Source organism: Apteryx mantelli, chromosome 26, assembly GCF_036417845.1.
Source record: "Apteryx mantelli isolate bAptMan1 chromosome 26, bAptMan1.hap1, whole genome shotgun sequence".
Taxonomy (NCBI): domain Eukaryota; kingdom Metazoa; phylum Chordata; class Aves; order Apterygiformes; family Apterygidae; genus Apteryx; species Apteryx mantelli.
In genome coordinates, this window is record NC_090003.1 from 9,702,488 (window position 1) to 9,723,285 (window position 20,798).

A 20,798-nucleotide genomic window follows, 5' to 3' on the forward strand; every position below is an offset into this window, starting at 1 on the left:
CCCCTGCTCACCACGTGCATTTCTCTGCTCAATCCTGTCGTCTTCCTAGCATCTGCGACACCTCTGGCCCTGAAAATATGGGGGGGAGGGTGTTAGTCAGCTGCTGTGAGAAGTGTTTTTCATTCCCACTTGGAGCTCCTTTGCTAGAGGAAACTCATTTGTTTCTCCGGCCGAGGATTTTTGGGGTAGGTCTCCTGTGCCAAGTTTATGTCAAAAGGGAGGTAGGGGAGCAGGTGAATTTGGAAGATAGATGTCTCACCTGTTAGGTCGTGTTAGTGTCAAGGCATAGGCGAGACATTGGTGTGAATAGATATTAAGCTAGAAAACCCAGGGAGAAGAAAAATAACATGTAGACATAAGGAAAAAAGCACTTTCAGCTGAACTATCTAGGTGTCACACTGTCTGCTTGTTTGATGCAGAATATTTGGAGCTGCTTCATAACAGCTTGCAAATACTGCATGCTGGGCAGCTATTTGGGTTTTAACTGTGTGAATATATGGACTTAGCTTGATATGGGTCACTTGAAGGCAGGCAGGAAGCAGAATTGCTGAGGAGAGGTGCCTTTTGCCAAACATAAGTGGTCTGGCAAGATGATGAGCTTCTGGTGGATTTATCCTGTCTTCAGCCAGCCTGGTCCAGACACGTGAAGATCAGGGCTGGCTGAACACAAGAGCCTAAGTTAGCAGAGAGGTCACTTGTGCTTGAAGTGACCGATGTGGCAAGGGCAGGTGGTTGGGTGGACACCTCTCTGCCTCGTGAGAGGCTGTGTTCCTGTGTCTGCAGTCCTGCAGCATGTTTGAGCAGGTTTACGTGCATGTCCCTTGGTGCCCTGGGGCTGGCTAAGGTGATGCTACCCTCTTACTGCTAGCACGCAGCCAGGCTGCATGCCCTTGCTCTCAGTTGCTATGAGCAACATCTTAGGCCTGTTGAAGGTGGAGGCAGCTGGAGCTGGGCACAGGTTTTGGACCTCTTATTTGGGGGCAGATAGCACAGGAGGGATCTCTTTTCAAGAAAACCGAACCCTCAACAATAAATGCACTCCAGTTCCCTTAGGTTTAAGAATCATTCTTAAACTGCTACCTGATGCTTAAGCAAGGAAAGCACAAAACCTTCATTTCCCTCTTCCTATTCTTGTCCTTGGTGTTCTACTTAGCTCAGTTTCTGCTGGGCTGCCTATAAAACCTTGGCGCATTCCTTTATGGGCAGATGGAGCATGTCTAAATCTATGTAAACTCAAACTGCAGGGTCCAGAGAGCAGCCAGCTCGCTTTGTTTGGGAAGGCGCCTCTTCCACAGATTCAACAGGCAGTGGAAATCCATGAAATGCCTCTGAAGTGGATTGCATCTTTCTTAATCAAGCTTAAATTGATTTCAGATGGGAGGGAAGGTGGTGGGAGGCAGGGATGTTGTGGTGGTTGCTGCTTCTACAGCTGGTCTTGTGCAATATGACAGCCTATTATGAGGCCCTGTGTTTCAGAGCCAGGCATGTCTCCAGTTTTGGGAAAAGGTTGTGGACTAGTAGAAACCTATTCACGTAAAGTGTTTGGCTCTATTTAAGCTCTGTAGGAGTGCGCTCTCTCCTTGATTATGGATTGTATTACCTAGATAACTTGCATGTATTGGTTCTCCTCTGTGAATGCGCCCCTACTTGTCTCTGCAGGTTTTTTAGTCAGATGAAGCAGTGGTGTCTTATTTGGGAATGGTGGCTCACACTTCAGCTCTTCAGTGCTGGTCTTCCCAGCAAGCTGCTTGCCAAGAGACTTGGATCTGAAGCTGTTTATCTGGGAGATGAGGTAGGGAGGAAGATCTTTCAAGCAAAGACGGTAAATTTGGGAGAAGCCTAGGACAGTCCGAGCATGGAGAGTGACTGTTGGAGCTCTGACTCTGCACTCTCCTGTGAAGTGCATGTCTACTTTGTGGAAATCAAAGAAAACCTGCACCAGTGAAATGTCTGAATTTCGGAATAGAAGGTTTCTTGTATGGCAGGGTGAAAGGGATCCTGCAGTGCGGCTGATGGAGGCTCTGGCTGGCCTTGCAGTCACTCACTGTGTGCAGCCCCTAAAGCAGACCTGGGTGGAGGGGCTGCCACTGCTTTTATGAAGCACTTGTACATTTGAGCAACAGTAAATCAGCTCTACAGCCTAGAGGCTAGGCTGTATACAAACATCACACCTGTGACTTCTTCCTTCCTCTGATCTCTTGCTGGACCACAAAAGCCTCTGAGAAGTTCTCCCCTAATTAGTGTACTGCCGGCTGAACAAGCAGCCATTGAGCCAGGGGGTCTCGACAGGCTTCCGTTTTGAAATCTCTGGCTGAGGGATGCAGGATGCAAATGGCTATCAAACAAAAGGGTTTCTATTTTGGTTTTGGAGGTAGCCGTGATCAGTTCCAAGGCACGGGCCAGGGATGTTTGGCTAACAGATTGCTACTTAAATGAAGCCATTCCATCATGGTTATGGATGGCAGGCGCTACATGGCTGCTCCAGAAATGCCACCGAGTTGGGAGGAATTTAGAGCAGAAACTGTCAGCACGGATGTCTGCTGAGATTTGGAGTGCTTTTGCTTCATACCCATGAACACTTAAGAGCTCAATAGAGGAAGGGTAGCCAAAATACAGACCTAAAAGTTGCTATAGTTTTGCTGGGAAGGAAATATCAGGTCTGTGATCACAGCCAGCTCTGCCAGAAGTCTCTTAGTCCTTCCAGCCGTGGAGTTCCACGCCGTGGAGCCGTGAAGATATGCTGTGGAGCTGAGCCAATGTATGCTGGCAAATGTGATCCTATAGGTCTATGAAAAAAGCAGGTTTGGCTTCAAGCATCCCCGTGCTTGTATCAGGTTGGCTGGGCTCAAGAATCTTTCAAAAATCCTCGTGACTAATTCTGAAGAACCAGTGCTTTGAGAACCGTAACCTTTCACAGACCACATGTGGAAAGGAGCAAGCGAGTGAATTGCTGAACGGTTTCCTCATATCTGGTTTGTGGCTACACTGTAGAAATAAGCTGATTATCTGTTTGTGTGTGTGTTGGAGAAATTGTTTTATCTGTAAATGAGTAAAAATCTCAGTCACTGTCTGGGTGTAATTTCTTTAAGCCCTGATTAACTGAATACCCATGCTTAGCTCTAGGTGTGGTTCGTTCCACAGGTCAGCAGTGCTACTGGTGAGCTTAGCAAAGTACTTGCAGGATTGGGGCAGAAAATGTCTCTGTACCCGCTGCCGTGATGGGACAGTACCAATTTGTGCTCACACATGCCGGATTATCACTAGCTATGGCCAAACACAAGAAAAATAACAGAAGTTTGGTGCTTCATCCCTGAGGTTTAGTAATGTACAACTGGAGAGTCTTGTTGATGCCAATAGACCTACTCAATGTAAATGCCTCTTACCATGAGTGAACGCCTCGGTGGTGAGGGATCCTGAAGGACGTCTCGCATTGCCGCTTCTCCTGTGGGGCCGACTTGCACAGGCCAGTGGCAGGCTGGTGTTGATAAATTCGCTCCGTAAAGCTTCCCAATGTGCTTAGTGCTGCCATGTGCCAGTGGTTGGCTATAGATCATGTATATCATGAGAGCTCCCTCTGTGACATGAGAAATGATATATGGAGAGGTTGTCTCCCACACTCTGGTTACCCAAGGCTATAAAAAGGTGCCCTGATCCCAGTTTTTCTTGTTCATAGCCTCTGGTCTGGTTTCTGTCTTGGATAAATGGAACTTGCATGTACATAAATATAAGGAAGAGAATTAGTGATCTGAAGATATCTATGACTTTGCTCTTCCTCGTCTCTTCTCCCTGCAGCCATGCATGTGACCCAGGCCCCACACTAGATAGACTTGTTATTGTAGTGTCTCGGTCACGGTGGAGTTAGCTGACACTGCTGACACATGATAGAAAGATGTCGGGAAGACCATCAAAGCCAGCTCTTCACAGGGAGCCCTTGTCCACATGGAGGCCTTTGGACTGGAATGTGAAATGAATCTGGAGCAAGGAGGAAGCCTTAAACAGGCCAAATAAATAACAAAGCCTTCTGGCCATTAGATAACATAGCGCAGCAAAAGAACCCTGAATGCAGGGGCCTTTGCTAGATGCCGAGGTGGGTTATTAGTGACTGACATGTGCATAGAGATGCATGTGATGAAGTGCTGAGGGATAATAGAGGCCATGTCTTAAAGGCATCGGGGGCATATGCCGATGGAGTGAAGTCCCTCTAATTTCTAGGCAAAGCCCTGCCTTCCACTGAGAGAAAACCCTGGGCATGGGTAGCTGGGTTAAGCCCACAAACCTGGGATGTGGCCCTAAGTGCTCATATGGCTTCAGGAGACCTCATTTAGCTGCTTTCCCAGATAGGGAGGATTCCAGGACCTGCTTTCCCCCTCACATCAGACAAATTGAGTACTCAGAGCAGTTTGTCCAACTTGGCACCAGTCAGTAATGTTGGTCTCAAGGTCCACAGAAATAAGCAGAAAGACTTCTATTTACCACCACTCTTCAGCAGAGCATATGACCGGTTTCTGCCTTAGCTCTGACCCCCTCCCCAGGGAAAGATCCACTTCCTGTGCTTTGCTTAAGGTCCACACCCAGATAACTGAATCATTTGCCCCCTGAAAAGCAGGAATGGAGGGAAAGATGCCTTGCTGCTTCTCCTGTCAGTTGGAGGAGACTGGCTGCTCACCAGGCACCTCCTGCGTGCTTGTGTGACGCTGTTCGTTGCAGTACCCTGCTCTCGACACTGCTGGTGTCGACCAGTGGTTCCAGTGAAGATAAGGACTGAGTCTTGGGATGTAAATTATATCTGATCTTTGCAACCCACTGGCAGATAAAGCAGTGCACTCTGATACGTGAACCCTGCAGCTCTGCAGATTTATGCCATGTGCTGAGGGTGCCAAATTTGCTTGGTTTGGCTCCGGTGCCACTGAGTGGTTGCAGAAAGGCATGCCTAGCTATGAAAGAGTAAATATTAAACTCCCTAGCTGTTAAATCTTGAAGGTCAGCCATATGCTGTCACCCTTGCTTGAATTTGGCATTCCCTTAGTTAATTTACAAATGTCAAGTGAAGAGGCTGCCAGCTGTGCTTATGGGCAGGAAGGCTCTGCCCAGCTTGGGACATGCTTCCTGGTGGTGCTCAGAGCATAGGGCGTGTTCATTCCTCTCTGGGAGTCTCTTACTTTGGTTATGAGCAGAGTTGCATTGCTTGGGGGAGGAAAAAGAGGGGAAAAAATAGCAATCTATTTGTGCAGATCTTAAAATTTGACTTAAATCAGTGCTCTGCCACTATCTCCTGTGCATGTCCTGGGTACCTGTGTGCTTAGAGGAAGACCTTGGTGAAGAATGCAGGATGTCTGGCCAAGAGGCACTAAAGGGCCCCTCAGTTGCTTAAAGTGTGGTCACCTTTAAGCTGAATGGTGTTGGGTACAGACTCCCCTCAGAGGTGAAGAGCTAACTGGATAAGATGTGTTGCAAGTGTGTTTTTCATTGCAAATAGGAATGGTGGGAGAAATGCAACTGCTGGTTTTCATGTGCACAAAATTCTGTAACCTTCGGGCTCTATAACCTTAGTTAAATATAATACTGCTAGAATCACTTTCCCAGCTTGTAATGTGCTTTTTCATCTCTTCAAACAATCTCACATTAAAGATGCATCAGGAGGCACACATCCTCTCTGCGGGAAGGTGGGAGAGGAGGGGAAGTTCTCAGAGCTATCTTGCAGATGCCAGTTTTAGAGGGCTATAAATAGGTGTTTGAGAGAAAAACAGGGGCCTCCCTTTTCTGCAATACATCATGGAGGAAAATGATGCTGAACCATATCTAACAGTGATTCTCCAAATGTGTCCCATCACTGATGGGGGCTTGCAGTTGACGCTGCAGTGGAAGATTTTGCTGGCCCCGAGACCTTATGGAGCTGAGTCAGGTCTCCATAATCCTCAGGAAAAGAAGTTTGTTGCCTTTTAAAAGCTTTGGGGTGGGTAGTGAAGACAAATGTTGGTTTACGATCTGTTGTGGGGTGGAGGGGCTTTAGCGGTCTAGGTGTCCAGACCTGGCACTGGAGTTCCTCATCTGAAAGCCTGGACCTGGCATCCAAAAGATAGGTGGGAGATGAGAGGGGACTCCTTAACAAGGAGGTGAGGTGATGGGCTAGATAAACCCTGTGCATAAAACTCAGGTAAGGAACAGCGTAGCAGCTGCCTGACCATGTACCTTTGAATAACTAAAGGGATCCTTTGACGTAAGGGAGGGGATGTGGATTTCTTTGCTTTTAAGTATACTGATCTGGATTCCTAGGGAGCTTCCCATTCCTTACTGGCTCAGTCAAGCTTCAGGCTGGTATGTCTTACTGTACAGAGCCAGGACTTTCTTCACAATTGGCACTAGAAAGCCCCCTGTTAGGTGTGGAGTTGCCAGTAGAAGATGTAGGTTTCCACCTCTGCCCACTCCCTCATCTGCTTTTGAGACCTATAAAGCACAGGCAGATGCAAACAGTCTGGCTTAGCACAGCAAAGGTTTTCCTTCTGCAAGCCCAAGAGCAGAGTTGGTTTTATATATGTACACTGCTTTTTTGTTTTAATTTGTGTCCTTGAGACACCCAAAAGTGCCTCTGAGCAGGTGGACTGAGGGAGGAAAGCTGTGCTGTGAGGCTGCTGTCTGGGAGATGCTGTAGTGCTGTGCCCAGCTAAACACAGCTTGCCTCAATCAGCTCCTAGGCCATGTTAGCTCATCAGTTCTCAGCAGGGCTTATTATCTGGGGCATGGTGCCAGGCAAATGCCCCAGTTCAGCTTGTGTCTGGCCAGCTCAGAGGGTTATCTCCACCTGCCCAGGTAGACGTGCCCTCAGGAATGGATGGTAGCACTCCATGCTGTCCTGCTCAAGCTGTTGTGTTGCAGGTCAGTGCCAGAGGCAGGAGCTACAATATTTGGCTCTGCTGCTCTTCCCCTGTCATCTGTGCGCCTCTGCCTTCAAGGAAACAGGGCTGGATCTTGAGCAGAACAAAACCTCGAGACTGTTTCAAGTGATTTCCTCCCTCTGGCAAATGCTTTATCTTTAATATTACTCAGAGGACTGTCAAAAAAGATTTGTCTTCATATTGGGGGGAAAAAGTGATAAAAGGGGAAAGGAGGTGACAGATTATACTACCCAGAGCTGGCTAGGCGGAACTGCTGTTTCTGAGACCTTCCAGGCTGGGAGTTTTCTTCTAGTTCCAAACTAAGGAGAAGTCAAATGCAAACAGCTGCACACTAGGTGTTTAAGTGTTCAGTGTTGTCACAAGAGAAAGGCTTTTAAATAGCAAAATCTGTTCTTGAGCCTGATTGAATTGTTCCATTGCCATGTTTAAGAGAGCAGTTTCCTTCTTCAGGGCTTCTTTGCTGCCCAGCATGGGAAATGAAGTCCCTTATACTGACCCTTACCTGAGTGTAAAAGGGGCTTATATAAATGTCCTTAGCTTCTCCTGGCTGTCCTTGGGCTACGGCCCCTGTTTCTCCTTCCTCACAGGTGCAGAGTAAGATGCTTTTTTCCATGTAGCCTAGGTCACACCAACATGTCTACATGGCCTCAGCTAACAGGTGCTCCTGTGGAAGCAGCCTGTCTGAGGCCTTATCTCTATCCTGCCCTGGAGAGGGTGGTCTTCTGCTCCTCTTGCCCAGAGACATGCCCTGTGCTGGGGACTACGAGCACAGAAGTGTTATGAAACGCTACCCAAATTAGCTGCCCCCACCTACTGCTCCACCAGAGGTTTCCCAGAGATGCTTTCTGCTGGTGATTCCCATCAGAACAGGAATGAAGAGCCGGCGTGCCCCCTGCTTACAAGATGACCAATAACTTTATCCTTGATACAATTCCTAGCCCTGATGATGAAAAAAGGATGTGGGGAGAGAATGGCCTTTAGAAATGTATGGACAAGACTGCCTGGAGGTCTTTTCCCCTCCTGTCTTCCCAAGCATGCGGTGTGACTTCCTCTTGGGCTGTCCCAGGTGATACCATCTCTCCTATCTGGCACAGAGCTGCCCTTTGATTCTCATCTATCTGGCTGTGCCTCATCAATTTGCTAAGCTGCCTTTTTCTGTAAGGTTCCCATTCCCTTTATTTAATTTTATTTTAATGTTTGTTTTCCCTCTAGAGGAAGCATCAGCAGCAGTCATGCCTGTTTTCCCTTATATGGCAGTTTTGGAAGAAGAGTATGAGGGGTTGACTCTTCTCTGGCCTCTTAAAAATGAGTACATGTAGAGCAGTTAGCAATGAGGTGCCATGCACCTAGAAGGAGGAGTCTTCCTGGGTGCTCACCTCCAAAGCAGGAGATATTATCTTGTTCCTAAACAAGGTTGGAAGTGAGTTGCTGGGAAGAATATGCCACTGTAAAAGCACTGAGCCTTGTCCAATACTGATTTCCACTACAAGCTACATGACAGCAGACTAGGGCAAGCTATGGGCTATAAAAAGGCTCATTAGTATGCCATTAAGCACAGCTTTTTTTTTTTTTTTGCCGGGGACTTGAAGCATCTGTTTTCTGACAATTTCTGGGCAGAACAGAGCTCTTGGCAATGGAGAAGGATAAAATTACCTAACATGTTATGCACGGGGTCTCGAGGTCCTGCAGAACAAGACTGCAGCTCTCAGACATGTCAGCTGTGTCCAAATTGGGAATCCAGCACTGGTGTTTTGCACCCAAAGTCATCTTTGCTACAAGTTTTTCCTCCATGTCCTTCATGCGATGGGTTGGATCTTGGCCCTCTAAGTCAGTCTTGCCCTGTTAGAGCTAATGCTCACATGATAAATTGGCTGAAATCCACTGAACTGCTCGTTTTTACAGCTGCGCTCTGCCCCTTTCTTTGTGTCCCTCTGAAAAAGGTTCCACACCAGCGAAAGCAGTGAACAGCATGAGACTGGGTGACCATCTTTTTCTCCACCATAGGGTGTAAGAGAGGAAATTAGGGTCTTGGTAGGACTGAAACCAAGGGTTTGGGGGCTAAGGTGAGACAGTGGCCTTCCATTTCCTCAGAAATAGCTGAGCGGCTTAAAAATATAATCCCCTGAATCACTTTTATGGCCAGCTTTGAGACGCAAGGGTATACTTCTTGTATTTTCAAGTTTTTCCTGCAGAAACATGAGATGCATTGATATATTAGTAATAAAAACCTTAGGGGAAAAACCACCAGATACTGCAAGACTTGAAAGAAGATTGAGTTCTCAACTTTGGGGTCTGACTGGTGAACTTCTATAATCAGGGGAAGCGTACAGGCTGAGATGCTCATCCCTTGGGCTGTTTTCTTCTGGCCATGGGGTCTACTCGGGCTTTGATTACCTACCTTTGATTACCTACAGTGCTCACCCATAACCGGGAGTGTGCTCTAACTTGCCAAACACTTTCCAGAGCTGAGGTGTGTGTGTGGGAGGTAAATTGTCAGCCCCTGGATGGAGTAGGAACGTGCCAGGTGGCTGAGGGGCGGCAATACCCTGAGCAGTCAGGGTAGATGATGGGGTTGTGTGCTCAAGAGCTGGGCCCTTTGCTAGGACCACCGAAACTTTTGAAGGATTCAAGACACAAACAAATGAGGAAAATACAGGCAAAACAGCAACATGGGTGTCAGCTGTGAAATGGCTCTTCACCTGTTAGACCCCAAGTCCTCAGATAGCTACTGGCATAGGGGCAACCCCAATCACAGATGTGCAGGAGGGCCTGTGCGTGCCCAGAGCAGAAGATGGCCCTTGGCCTAGGGAGCTGAGGGAGCAGAAGGAAATAATGGCTTTCAAATCCCGTTTCTATAACTAGAGTTAAGGAGTTACCATGCATCAGCTGGCCTGATGCTGCTTAGAGATGAAAGCCGTGGGGAAAATCCCTTCTGCTAGTGTTTGCACTCAACCGAAGAGCCACTAGATGGCAAGAATACCCCATAAGGAGCCAGTCTTTGAGCTGTGCTCCAAAGATGGGCAAAGCTCAAGGGAGGGATGTGGATTTTTTGGGGGGGATCCTGGGCCACAGTTCACTCTGGATGTCGTTTCACCTCCACTTTCCCTTGAGCACCAGGTCTGAGCGTATTTAGGGCAGTCGTGTGACACTTAGCTTAGGTCTATTGCGTTTTTAACACCTCCAGCATGTGCAGGGGAGGGCCAGGTCGGTTAAGTGTTTTAACTTCTCTGCTCAGTCAAACATCCAAAAGGTGGATGTGAAATGGCTTAGGCTTCACGCACGACGTGGACTTTCAGCTCATGCTGTGCTCCATTGCAGTTGCTGACCCCAGAATAAAAAGATGTTTGAGCAGGTTCTCAGGGGCTGATGCTGAGACCCTCGGACTGCAGTGGTGGAGAGAGAGTCCGTGACTGTCCAGGGCTGTTCAGTAGTCTCTGCAAACCTTAAAATCTCTTTGTGTGCTTATTCTTGGGCTGCCTGGTTATTTTTCCAGTTGTTCCTGGCCTTACTGGAGATCCCACACTTCAATCATAAATAGCAAACTGGTAATAAATGCGGCTCTGATAGAGGCTTTGGGAGCATCTGGTGGAAGATGCAGTTCAAGGGCAAACATCAGGGATCCCTGGTCTGTTTTCGGGTCCTGGCCAGCTGCAGGGGAGACTCCTTTTTGGGACTAGTGAGAACAGCTGAATTTTTAGACAGTTCCTCTTCTAGGTACATTCATTTTCCACTGAGGGGAAGCGCTGATGTGCGGAAGGGAACGTTGTGATTTTATGTGTTTATAAACTACTGATGGCATCTCTGATCTGTGTGCTGCGCGTTTTATCGGCCATAAATTCATACTACAGTCACGCTTTATTGCACCATAAGCGGGCAGGTGGCTACCCCTTTTACAACCCTTAAAATGCTGTATTTCTTCCCGGCTTTTGGTTTTGTCCTCTTATGCATCTCCCAAGAATGTAAATGGAGGTGTTGACTTAAAGCGCCTGTGCTCAAATGCCCTTAAATGACAGCGCGCAGGAGATGAGTCACCTCTACGGGCTCAGACTCAAATCTTGGCTTGTGTAGCAAAGGAAACGAGTTGGAGGTGACGAATGTCTACGTTGCTAAGCCGTCTTGCTGTCCTTAGCTGTCGACTGCGGGAGTGGGAGATGAGGGCATGGCCGTGGGGCACCAGGACAGGGCTGAGGAAGGCCAAAAACAAGGATTTGAGGGCTCCAGGGCCGAGAGGAGGATGCGGGACCGCTGGGGAGTCAAGGGCAGCTACCTATGTGCTAGTCAGGAGATAAATTTGATCTGGACTTGCACGTATGTAAGAGATCTGTCCTGAACTGGCAGTCATCTCTCGAGGGCCTCTGTGTGGCTGGTTAGCTGCTGGGCATCCAGGGCTCAGCTGATACAACCTGCAGAGATAGTGCTAAATTGCCTTTAAAAGCAATAGCTCCCTGGTGAGAGCAGAAAGGCTGCAGGTACGGATTTAGATGTCTTCTGCAAATGATCTCTGAAGTCCATTACTTATTTCTAATGATTCCTTCGGCAGCCGCTGTTGGATCTTTAGCTCAAGCGCTTGTTTTTCTCTTACCACCATGCTCGGGGGTTCATTATCGCCCCTGAGGGCAGCGACTGAGATGAGGGAGCCTGTGGTGGGGGGTCTTGGGAGCCGGAAACCTTTTCCTTGTTACTTCTCTATCCCTAGTCCTCATAGCATCTGTCTGCTTTACGGCATAGAGGCCACAGTCGCCCCCCAAAATCGGTGGCCATCCAGGACCTCCCGGTACCTGGGCAGTTTTCTTCAGGACACAGTACACCCTTCTCCTCATCTTCCTTTCCTCACCACTTTGTGAAGGACTGGCCAGAGCAGAAAAGCATCGGATGAGTGTCTTATCGGCTCTGCGGTCTTCCCAGCTCCCAGGCTGTCTTTTGGTGGCCCAGTGCTCTTTTGTGTAAAAACCTTCCCAAGTGATGGGGATGCGGGCAGCGGAGCTGCAGGTCCCAGCCAGCTGCTGGAGCGGGGAGCATCGAGGCTGACCAACCTACCTGGCCTCCAGGAAGCCTCGGGATGCCCTTGGGAGAGAGGGAAAAAGCATGTGGGAGCGGTCAGGGCCGGCTGCCCTGTTTCTAACACTGCCAAGGCAGGAGAAGTGGCCGCTCGTGCAGGCGGCAGCCCGGGAGGGGTCAGCACAGCCTGAGGATCCGGGTGGGAGCAGCCCAGGGCTGCGGTGCCACCATTCCCGGGAAAACCCACTCCTTCCCAGCAGCGGCGCAGGGGAGGATGGCTCTGGCCCTCGGTGCTGTTCGCACGCCGCTCTGCAACGCCATCACTTACAGCGCGACTCCTACCAAAGCCAGGGCAGTGTCCTCGGGGCGATATTGGTGCCCTTAGCGTCCCCTTGCCAGCAAAATGCCCTTGCCAGCATCCAGGCTCGGAGCCGCCGCAGAGAAAACCCTTCCTTGAGGTGCTGCCTGCCCGTGCTTTGCTTTCCCGGGGTGCAGCAAGGCGTCCGAGGGGCTGGGAGCAAACCCCGGTAGCCGAAGCGCTCCGATGCCCGGAGGTGGCGATGGCTGGGCTGAGCCAGAGAGGTTTTTCCCTCTGCAGATGCCTCTGGGCGCCCTTTCTGGAAAAGGGAGGATTCGGGGGAACGGGATGACGGAAATGAATGTGCTGCTGCTGCATAGGGGGGACGAGCGGGGATTCGCGGGCTTTGGGTCCCTAAGATCGTGCCGCCCGTGCAATGCCAGCCTAGGGAGAACCGGGGTTTAACTCGCTTGTGCCTGGGGAAAAGGTTTTTCTTAAAAGCAAACAAAAGCCGAACTCCAGGCTTTCTGGTCTGCGTATGCAAGCAGGCAGGAACGGTTTATAACCTTTAACGACAATTTTGGCTGCGCCGCCGTGGGTTATATTTAGTAGAAGAATAAAGTTTACTGTAGCCATTGCTTATTTGCCGCCCGCTTCCGACCTTGCCCGGCGCCTAGGCAGGCAAATAGAGCTGGAGTCCCCGCAGGAGCCGGGGCCGCCGCCCGTGGCGCTCCGGGCCGCAATCCGACCCGCCGAGCTCCCAACCCATCTCAGCCTTGGGTCTGGAAGAGCTTGGATCATGCTTAATTCACGGTGTTTAAAAGCAAAGCTGTTGCTGCAAGCAGCAGTTTCCAGCCTGCTCTCGCGGGAATCGGTAGGAGCATGTCTGTGTGTCCCTCTGGGAGCGTGGCGGGGGCCGGGAGCGCCTCACAAACAACCCGGAGGGTAAAAATATGGAAATGGCCATGCAACGCTGCCGGGGAAGGGAAGGTAGCATGGGAAATGCTCTAGTCCTTCTCTAAGCTAGCAAGCATGGAGAGGATTTGGGAGCTGGAGCTCCTCAGGGCATCTAAAGCCTGGAGCCCACTCGGCTTTTCTTCTGCTCCAGGGCTTTCACCCTGCTGACGTCCCAAAACAGGGAACGTTGTGCCTTCCTCGGGGCAGAGAAAGGAGGGAAAAAAGAAACAAGCAGTGCGAAGGGCTGGTGCCAATAAAGCAAAGGGAGAAAAAGGTGCGTGAAGCAGAAGTGCCGGTGCCGGGAGCGCCTCGGAGCGTGTGTCAGAGTGGCTTGCTGCGGGTGAAGGGTGAGCAGCGCTTGACGGGTTTGGATGGGCCCGGCCATGCTCGCGCCTCTCTCGTCCCTCCTGGAGCTCAGCGACGGCCGTCGGCGCTGCAGCAACGCTCCGCAGGAGCCCGCCACTCCCTGGGCTCCCTTTCCCGGCTCTCGGTGAGCAGCCCGTGAGCCGAGCAATTGCTCGGTCGGTTAATCCGCTCCGCGCAGGGGTCGGCGCCAGAGGTGTCCAACGGTAACCCGGAGTGACATGTTTAAGCTGAAAAGGCAGCGAGATCACGGCCCTGCTGCTCCCAATCCGGACACGGGGCTGCATCGCTCGCTCCGGGCAAAAAAGAGCAAGTGGAGCAGCGCCTTTCCCGTGCTGCCGCCCACCAGCCCAGATGGAGGCAGCGAGCCGTCCCGCGGATGGCACTCGGTCCGGCCGGGAGCGGCGAAAGGTGTCGTCTTCCCAGCCGGCATCCTCCGTCTGGCAGGGGAGCCCGCGGGTGGAGGATGCTCCGGGAGTCGTGGGGAGCCGCTAGAGGCTTAGGCGGACGTTTGCGCGTTATTGCCGCTCGTTATCTTTAACGCCACCGGTTGCAAACGATGCAGCGCGGGTCCGCTGTGGATTAAGGTATTTGCAGCGCCCGGGGGTGACGGAGCAGCTCACGCGGGTCGGTGCCCTTGCGCTACCGATAAAAGCATCAAGGCAGACGGGCCCGTACGAATGAGCTCCCCTACCCCGACGTGCTAACGTTTGCAGGCCGGGGGAAAAAAACCCGGAAACTAAATCCGTGCACCGCAAGGACAGGATTCGCTTTTCTTAAAGGCTGTTTGGGCTACCGTTGCTTTTTCCAGCGGTACTGACCTGCCATTTCCACCCTCGCGTAGCATCCCGAACGAGAAAGGGAGGAAAGAACCGATTAGCGGCAAACAAAAGGCTTGCGATGGCTGCGTTTTAATTACAAATAAAAAGCTCTCCAACTCGGCCCGTCATGCAGAAATAAAAAAATTCGGATGCTTGGCTTGGCACAGATGCTCTCCTCTGTGCAAACGGCTGTTACCGCTTCGGCTCTCCGTTTATTTGTTGGAAAGAAGGGGGAAAAGCAGCTGCATTTGGGGCGATGCGCAGGAGGGCAAGTGTTAATGAAAATTAAGGGAGAGCAGACAGCAGCGAGGGTGCTGCTATGTCTAGATTTCGCTCAGGGCATCGCCGGTCCGGGAAAACCGCTCCGCTTCTGCAAGCACGCAGCGGCATTTGCAAGGCCGCCACGGGATTGCTTCCCCGGAGCGATGCCTCTGGTCGTCGCCCGGAGGCTTAGAGGCCCTTCCCCTTGGTTTTGCCCACTTTTGCAATTTTGCATTTATTTGCTGGCCAGGAATTGAAAAAGAGGAAAGAGGCGGCGCGGGGGGAAAACTCGTTTTATTTTTTCCCAACGTGTTTCGATGCTGAATTTTTGACCTGCGGTAAAAATGGGATTGAAAGTTTTATGAAGGCAGCGGGCGGTTTGCAATCGCGGCGGGGCCCTGGGGGAGCGAAAATGTGACGGAAACGCCGTTCTTGTAAAGCTTTTTTTTTTCTTTCTCTCTTTTTTTTCCCCCAAAGAGGCTCTGTTGCCGCGGGGCAGCCACCACCTCCGAACCCGTTCCTGTCCTGCGATTTTAATTCTCCCCGCGAATATTTCCCTCGCAGCTGATGGTTTCTCGGCTGCAACCCCCCCCCCCTTCGCTAGCGGTTTATCCTGCTCTTGGAGAGGCAGGAGTGAACCCAGGGGGCCCTCGGCGGACGGCGCCGGCCCCAAACGCGCGTCCGTCTCCTCCGCCGCGGGGCCGGCTCGGGCTGCAGCGAGCCAAATTAGCTGCTTGAATGCGAAATCGGAGCCGCAGGGTGGTAAACTCCAGCCAGGAGTGTTGTTTTTTTTAATTTATTTTTTCCTTTTAAAGCATTTCTGATTCGCATTTACGACGCTGGCGCCGACTAATGCTGGAGCCTGTATTTTACCCCTGCGCTTATTCACTCCGAGCCCTTCTTCCTCCAAACGCCGCGCAGGCTTTAATTAAATCATCGCTCGCCAGGCTGTTATTCTAGCTTGGAAGGCCCAAACGGCCGCATTTTTTCCCAAAATGCTCGCAAGGCACTGCATCCCCGCTGCCATTCGCCTTCCGCTTCATCCCTCCCCGGCCGCAGCGGGATAAGGCCATGCCACTCCGTCCCCATGGGAAGCTCCCGGGAAACCTTCCCGGTCGCTCAGCCTCCGAACGGGAGCGGGGGGAAATGTCGCGGCGCCTGCGAACGCCGCGAAGGGCCGACATGCCCTCGGCGCCGGGCAGCACGGTCGCTCCGGTTTTAAATCCCTGCTAGGTGCTTCCTTAGGTACCGGCGTCGCTTTGCTCCGGGTGGTCGTGAACGCGATGCTTAATTCGTTCGCTGGCCGCGCTTGGTATTTCTTTCATGTCGCGCGTCGCTTTTAAATGCAAAGCATGTCTGGATAAGCTCACTTTCAGTTTTTTGGGTCTTTTTTTTTTCCCCTGGTGGAGCTGACACGTTTAAGGTAGCCGCCTTTCACTAATAGAGAAGATTTTAAAACGCCGGTTTTGCACTTCTTTAATTGACTTCCAGTTGCCATTCGAACGCGGCTCGGTGCGCTCCGAAGGCAAAAAAAAAATAAGTGCGCCTGGTAAATGAGGAATGCGCCGTTTGCCATTTCCTACCGTAATCAAAAATGTAAAAATTAAGAAGCTGAAGCAACGTACATCGAACGGCGTAATTGCCTAAATAAATGAGTCGGGATCTTCCTGATTGCAAAAAAGCACCGAACCTAGCGCGAGGGCTGACTTTGGCTGCAAAGCAGGGGGGCTGGATGAGGCCGCCGGCGAAGGCTCGTTTTGGAGCAGGGGTTGAGAGCATCAGCCCAGGCCTCTCTCCCGCTGCTCGTGGCTGCCGGCGCTTGCCTGGGGTGTTGCATTAGGCCGCGGCGTTGCGTTAGGCCGTGGCGTTGCATTAGGCGATGCGGCGCGCGGAGACGCGGGCACGGCTGCAGCATCGCGGCTCCCGCAGCGCCTCCCTTGCATCGGGATTTTGGAGGAGGAAAAAAACAACCAAGCAAAAAAAAATCCCCCAGCGACGTGTCGTTTGCTTTCCGCCGGGGTAGCAGGGCAGGGAGCGCTCAGTCCCGGCCGCCGGCCCCGAAGGCGAGGGAGGCTCACGGCGGCGGCAGCTCCTCGCCCTTCCCTTTGCTGCTTGCCCTCAACCTCAGCCGAAGGCTGCTTCAGTGGCGAGCTCGGGGCCGTCTCACCCGTTCTGCCCCAAACCGGGTCCCCGTCCCCTCCGCAGCGCTGCGGCCTGGCACGTCCCTCACACCTTTAATCTCGGTGCTATGGAAATGTTGGATGATGGCCCGGGGATTTAGGGGAAGAGAACATAATGCCCCAAGGTAGACTTTTGGCAGGGCGCCGGGGCCTCAACGGAGGTGGTGCGAGGAGATGTCCTCGCCCCCCGGGCACCGGGGCACCTGCGGGCCCAACTGTTCAGCTGGTTGCTCCTGCTAAGGGTCCTGCTTTGGTCTTGGTTTCCTCCTCAGAGATGCTGTCGGGGCCGTAATTAGCTATGTAAAACATTCGTCGGCCTCTCTGTTCCCGTTAGGTTTTGCTAAGGCTTTAAATGACGCACAACAGCAGCCCGTGGTTAAATTTATCGAATGCTCGCTTTGATTTTATTTAACACCAACTGTCTATAGCTCTGTAGCGTCTATATACACAGCGTGCATATAAATAGATATATATATTATTCTGTGCCGAGGACAAGGTAGTAGATAACAAGGCAACAGCAGACACCGTGGACCGGTGTTCCCGTTCCGCAGCGGTCGGGGTGGACTCGCAAGTGACCCTGCAAGGGAGGTGGGTACCGCGATGCTGACCTCCGGCTGGGGAAGCGGAGGTGAACAGGGCAGGCGATGAGGCTGGCACCACCAGGATGTGCGAAAGATGCGGTCTAGGCTGGGCACGCAGGTGTCCGGGTCGGTATTTGAGATCCGGTGTCTGTAGAGTTGGGCAGTGCACTGGCTTTTCTTTGCATCTAAATGGACACACCTAATTTAAATACCTCTAAGCAAACGGGTCCACCCTGCTTTGCTTTGCCTTGTGTCATCGGGGTTGGGTTTGCTGGCAGCACGAAAAGTGCGGTTCATCCCCTTTTCCCCTTACGGGGACTGGAACGACGGCTGCTCGTCGGCGGGCCCAGGCTGCCTTCGCCCTGTTGGCGTTGCTCCAACGCTCCAGCTAGGTCAGCCGGTTCCTTGAGGAGACTCCTGCTGATGGAGGGAAACACGGGCTGGTGGCTCCTGCAGGGACCTGGCTTCCGCCCTCCAACTGCACCTGAGCTGCCTCCGCCGAGGCAGCGTGGTGCCCTCAAACCGGCGTCTGCACCCTGCCCGCCTGCGGCAGCACCAGGACAGCGGGCAGCAGGCTGCCGCGGGGTGCCGGGAAGGGCTGCAGAGCCTTGGCCCCGAAGCGCGGCGAGACGTTGTCGGCCAGGAAGCGGAGGTGGAAGTGCCGGCCGACGCAGTGCACCAGGCTGCCCACCGCGGCGCACTGGAAGCAGGCCGGGTAGGGCATGGCGTAGGTGGCACACTCGTACCACAGCTTGGCCTTGGCGCTGCAGCGGTAGACGCCGATGCCCATGCTGCGGTTGAGGTCGAAGCGGTAGATGAAGCCGTTGGCGGTGACCATCTCGGCGGTCCTGTCCTTGCTGCCGCCGGCGAGGCCGACCGTCCAGCTGTCGGAGCGGGCGGCGTAGCGGAGCAGCAGGTAGCGCAAGGTGCCCCCCGTCACGTAGATCTCCCCATCGCACGCCGTGGCCGTGTGGGCCACGGCGAAGGTGTCGTTGGGCAGGGGGGCGGCAAAGGCCCAGCGGTCCTGCCGCGGGTCATACCGCTCCACCGTGTAGAGGCACTCGCCTCCGATGGCGTACAGGCAGCCGTCCAGGGCCACCAGCTTGCAGTGGGGCCGCGCTTGGTTCAAGGGGCAGATCTCCCGCCAGATGTTGGTCAACGGGTTGTAGCAGAAGACGCGGTTGGAGGGCTTCTGTGTGCGGCCCAGGCCCTCGCAGCCGGCCACCACGAAGAGGTAGTTGAACATGCTGCACATGGCGCACCCCCTGGAGACCGCCTCTGGTGGCACGTGGCAGAGATGATGCCAGCGGTCACCTCCGTCATCGTAATAGCAAAGCCTGCTGGCGTGAAGGCCCGGCTCTTGCGTGCTGATGTCCGCCACGGCGACGCATTTCTTGCCCTTCATCCTCCGCTGGAGGATGAGCTCCCGCTCGCTGGCGTTGAGGCAGCCGTAGATGGAAGGGTTCCTCAGGACCTGCAGGTAGTTGTCGCTCATGACTTTGTAGGCAGCCTCCTGGAGGTGGCCCAGCTTCTGTGCCTTGGCCATGCAGAGGACCTCGTAGCAGTTCCCCAGGTCCAGGTGGACATCTGGGGTGGGCTCTAAGGCTGGTGGCATTTGGAAGAAGCTGGCGCCAGCCACGAGCTCCAGCTGGGGCTGGGGCTGCGGGGCTGCGCGGTGGGTGCTCTCTGGCGGCGTGCTGGCCACCGTGGTCCTGCCGGGTGATGTTGGGACCCTGAAGCTGTCCATCCGCACCTGGAGGTCAGGATTCTCAGCGATGCAGAGGACGCTGTCCTTGCGGCCGAAGGAAGGGCCTGTGCTGGTTCCTGTGCCTCCCCCGTGGGAAACAGCCGAGCTTCCCGCAGGCGGCGGGGGGACAGGAGAGGTGGCGAGGTCGGCTAGGGGCACCGATGCTCTCCCGTGGTCTGGTGTTTCTGAATCCGGGGCCGCTGCGTGGGACCGGCGCGTGCCGAGCCAGGTCTCAAAGCCCTGCAGCTCTTTGGGGACCTTCTCCGAGCTGTGGAGCGGGGCGATTCCCGGATGGAGGTAGGGGCGAGACCTCTCCTTGGACACCGACTGGGAGGTCGATTGGACATAGTAGTCGTAGACTTTGCCTTTGAGGCCGGAGGCTGCAGGGGCTGCCAGCCCGGGCCCAGCCTTGGCCTGCTTCTCGGTGATGTAGTTCTCCTCCACTCGGATCTCTGCAACCGAGGAGAAAGAGTAGGAGGTGTCCGAGCCCGTGTTGCTCGCTGTTATCGTTAGTCCCAGGTCCGAGGTGACGCTGAGGGTCTGTGTCTTCTCCCTGCTCGCCTGGGCTGGTGCTGCGCTCATGGCTCTCCCGGCCAAATCCTGCTCTGTGCTTTGGGCATGTCCACCACCGTCTCTCCGGGCAGGAGGGATTCCCGGCTGAAGCTCAGTGCCCAGGCAGAGCGTCTCATGTGCGCCCGCGCTCTCCTCCTGCCTCCGGTGGCATGGTCCAGCTGCCGGCTCCCCGAGGCCGGGTGAGCTTGGCTCACCTCCCGCTGCCGGTGCTGTCTCATCCGGTTCGGAGACCAGCAGCCTGCCCCGCTCTCCTTCCTCCTCCTTGCCCGCCAGCAGACTTTGCTCAGCCCGGGTACCCGCTGCCACCTGGCCACCAGCCCACCTGGCCCCGCCACTGCCGATCCGTCGGCGCCGGGGGCCCCGCGGCGCCTCTCCAGCGCCGGCTCCTTCCCGGACCCCGTCCTGCGCAGCGTTTTCGCTCTGCCCCGGCTCCCCACGGTGGTCAGCTCGGGCGCTTTTGCCGGTGGGCGCCCGCGACTTGTAGAAGCGATACGCCAAGGTCAGCAGCAGCAGCGCGGCGGCGGAGAGGACCAGCTTGCCGGCCAGCTGCATGTTTGACTGCCAGTCCGGGCTCACCTGCCGGCTCATTTTTCCCCGCCGGGCTGGCGCTGAGGAATGCGAAGAATCCGCTTTAACGATTGCTGAGGCCAGCTGCCGTGCGGAGCCGGGTCGCGCCGGCCCGGCCTCCCCGGGAGTTCGGGGCAAGGTGCCTTTGAGCGGGCACCGGCAGAGCCGGGCAGGCTGGCAGCCGGCGGGCGCAGTGGCTGCTTTCCATAAAAGCTTTGCATATTTGAGCAAGGTGGGACGGGACGGGCTCTGGCGAAAAGGTGCAACGCAGGCAACGGGGAGCTGGTGACACAGAGCCGGCTTTATTAGCCGGGTAAACAGAGAGGCTCAGAGAAAAGCAGGAGGAAGCACAAAGGCGGAGGGAGCCGATGCCGGCTCCGAGCAGCCTGCCCGCGCTGGCGCCCTCGCTTTCTTTGCTGGTTAAAAGAGCCCGTGCCCGGCTGGGAGGTGCGAGCGGGGTAGCTGCGAGAGGGTGCCGACCACCATGAAATCCAGGCGGGAAAGGTGGTGCCGGAGGCCAAATGCCAGCTTTGGCACTGGGCTTGTGCTTCCTGGAGCG

At 53.8% G+C, this 20,798-nt stretch overlaps 1 protein-coding gene across 1 annotated transcript; it reads right to left on the reverse strand.

Moving 5' to 3' along the window:
- Positions 1 to 17,869: 17,869 nt before the first annotated feature.
- KLHDC7A (kelch domain containing 7A) lies at positions 17,870 to 20,260 on the reverse strand. The gene has a single exon (XM_067311292.1). The coding sequence runs from the start codon at positions 20,258 to 20,260 to the stop codon at positions 17,870 to 17,872; it is 2,391 nt and encodes a 796-aa protein (XP_067167393.1).
- Between the last annotated feature and the right edge of the window lie 538 nt (positions 20,261 to 20,798).

What these genes read in the sequence shown, in the direction of transcription:
- KLHDC7A (XM_067311292.1), bottom strand. Translation starts at nt 20,260, where the DNA reads ATGAGCCGGCAGGTGAGCCCGGACTGGCAGTCAAACATGCAGCTGGCC.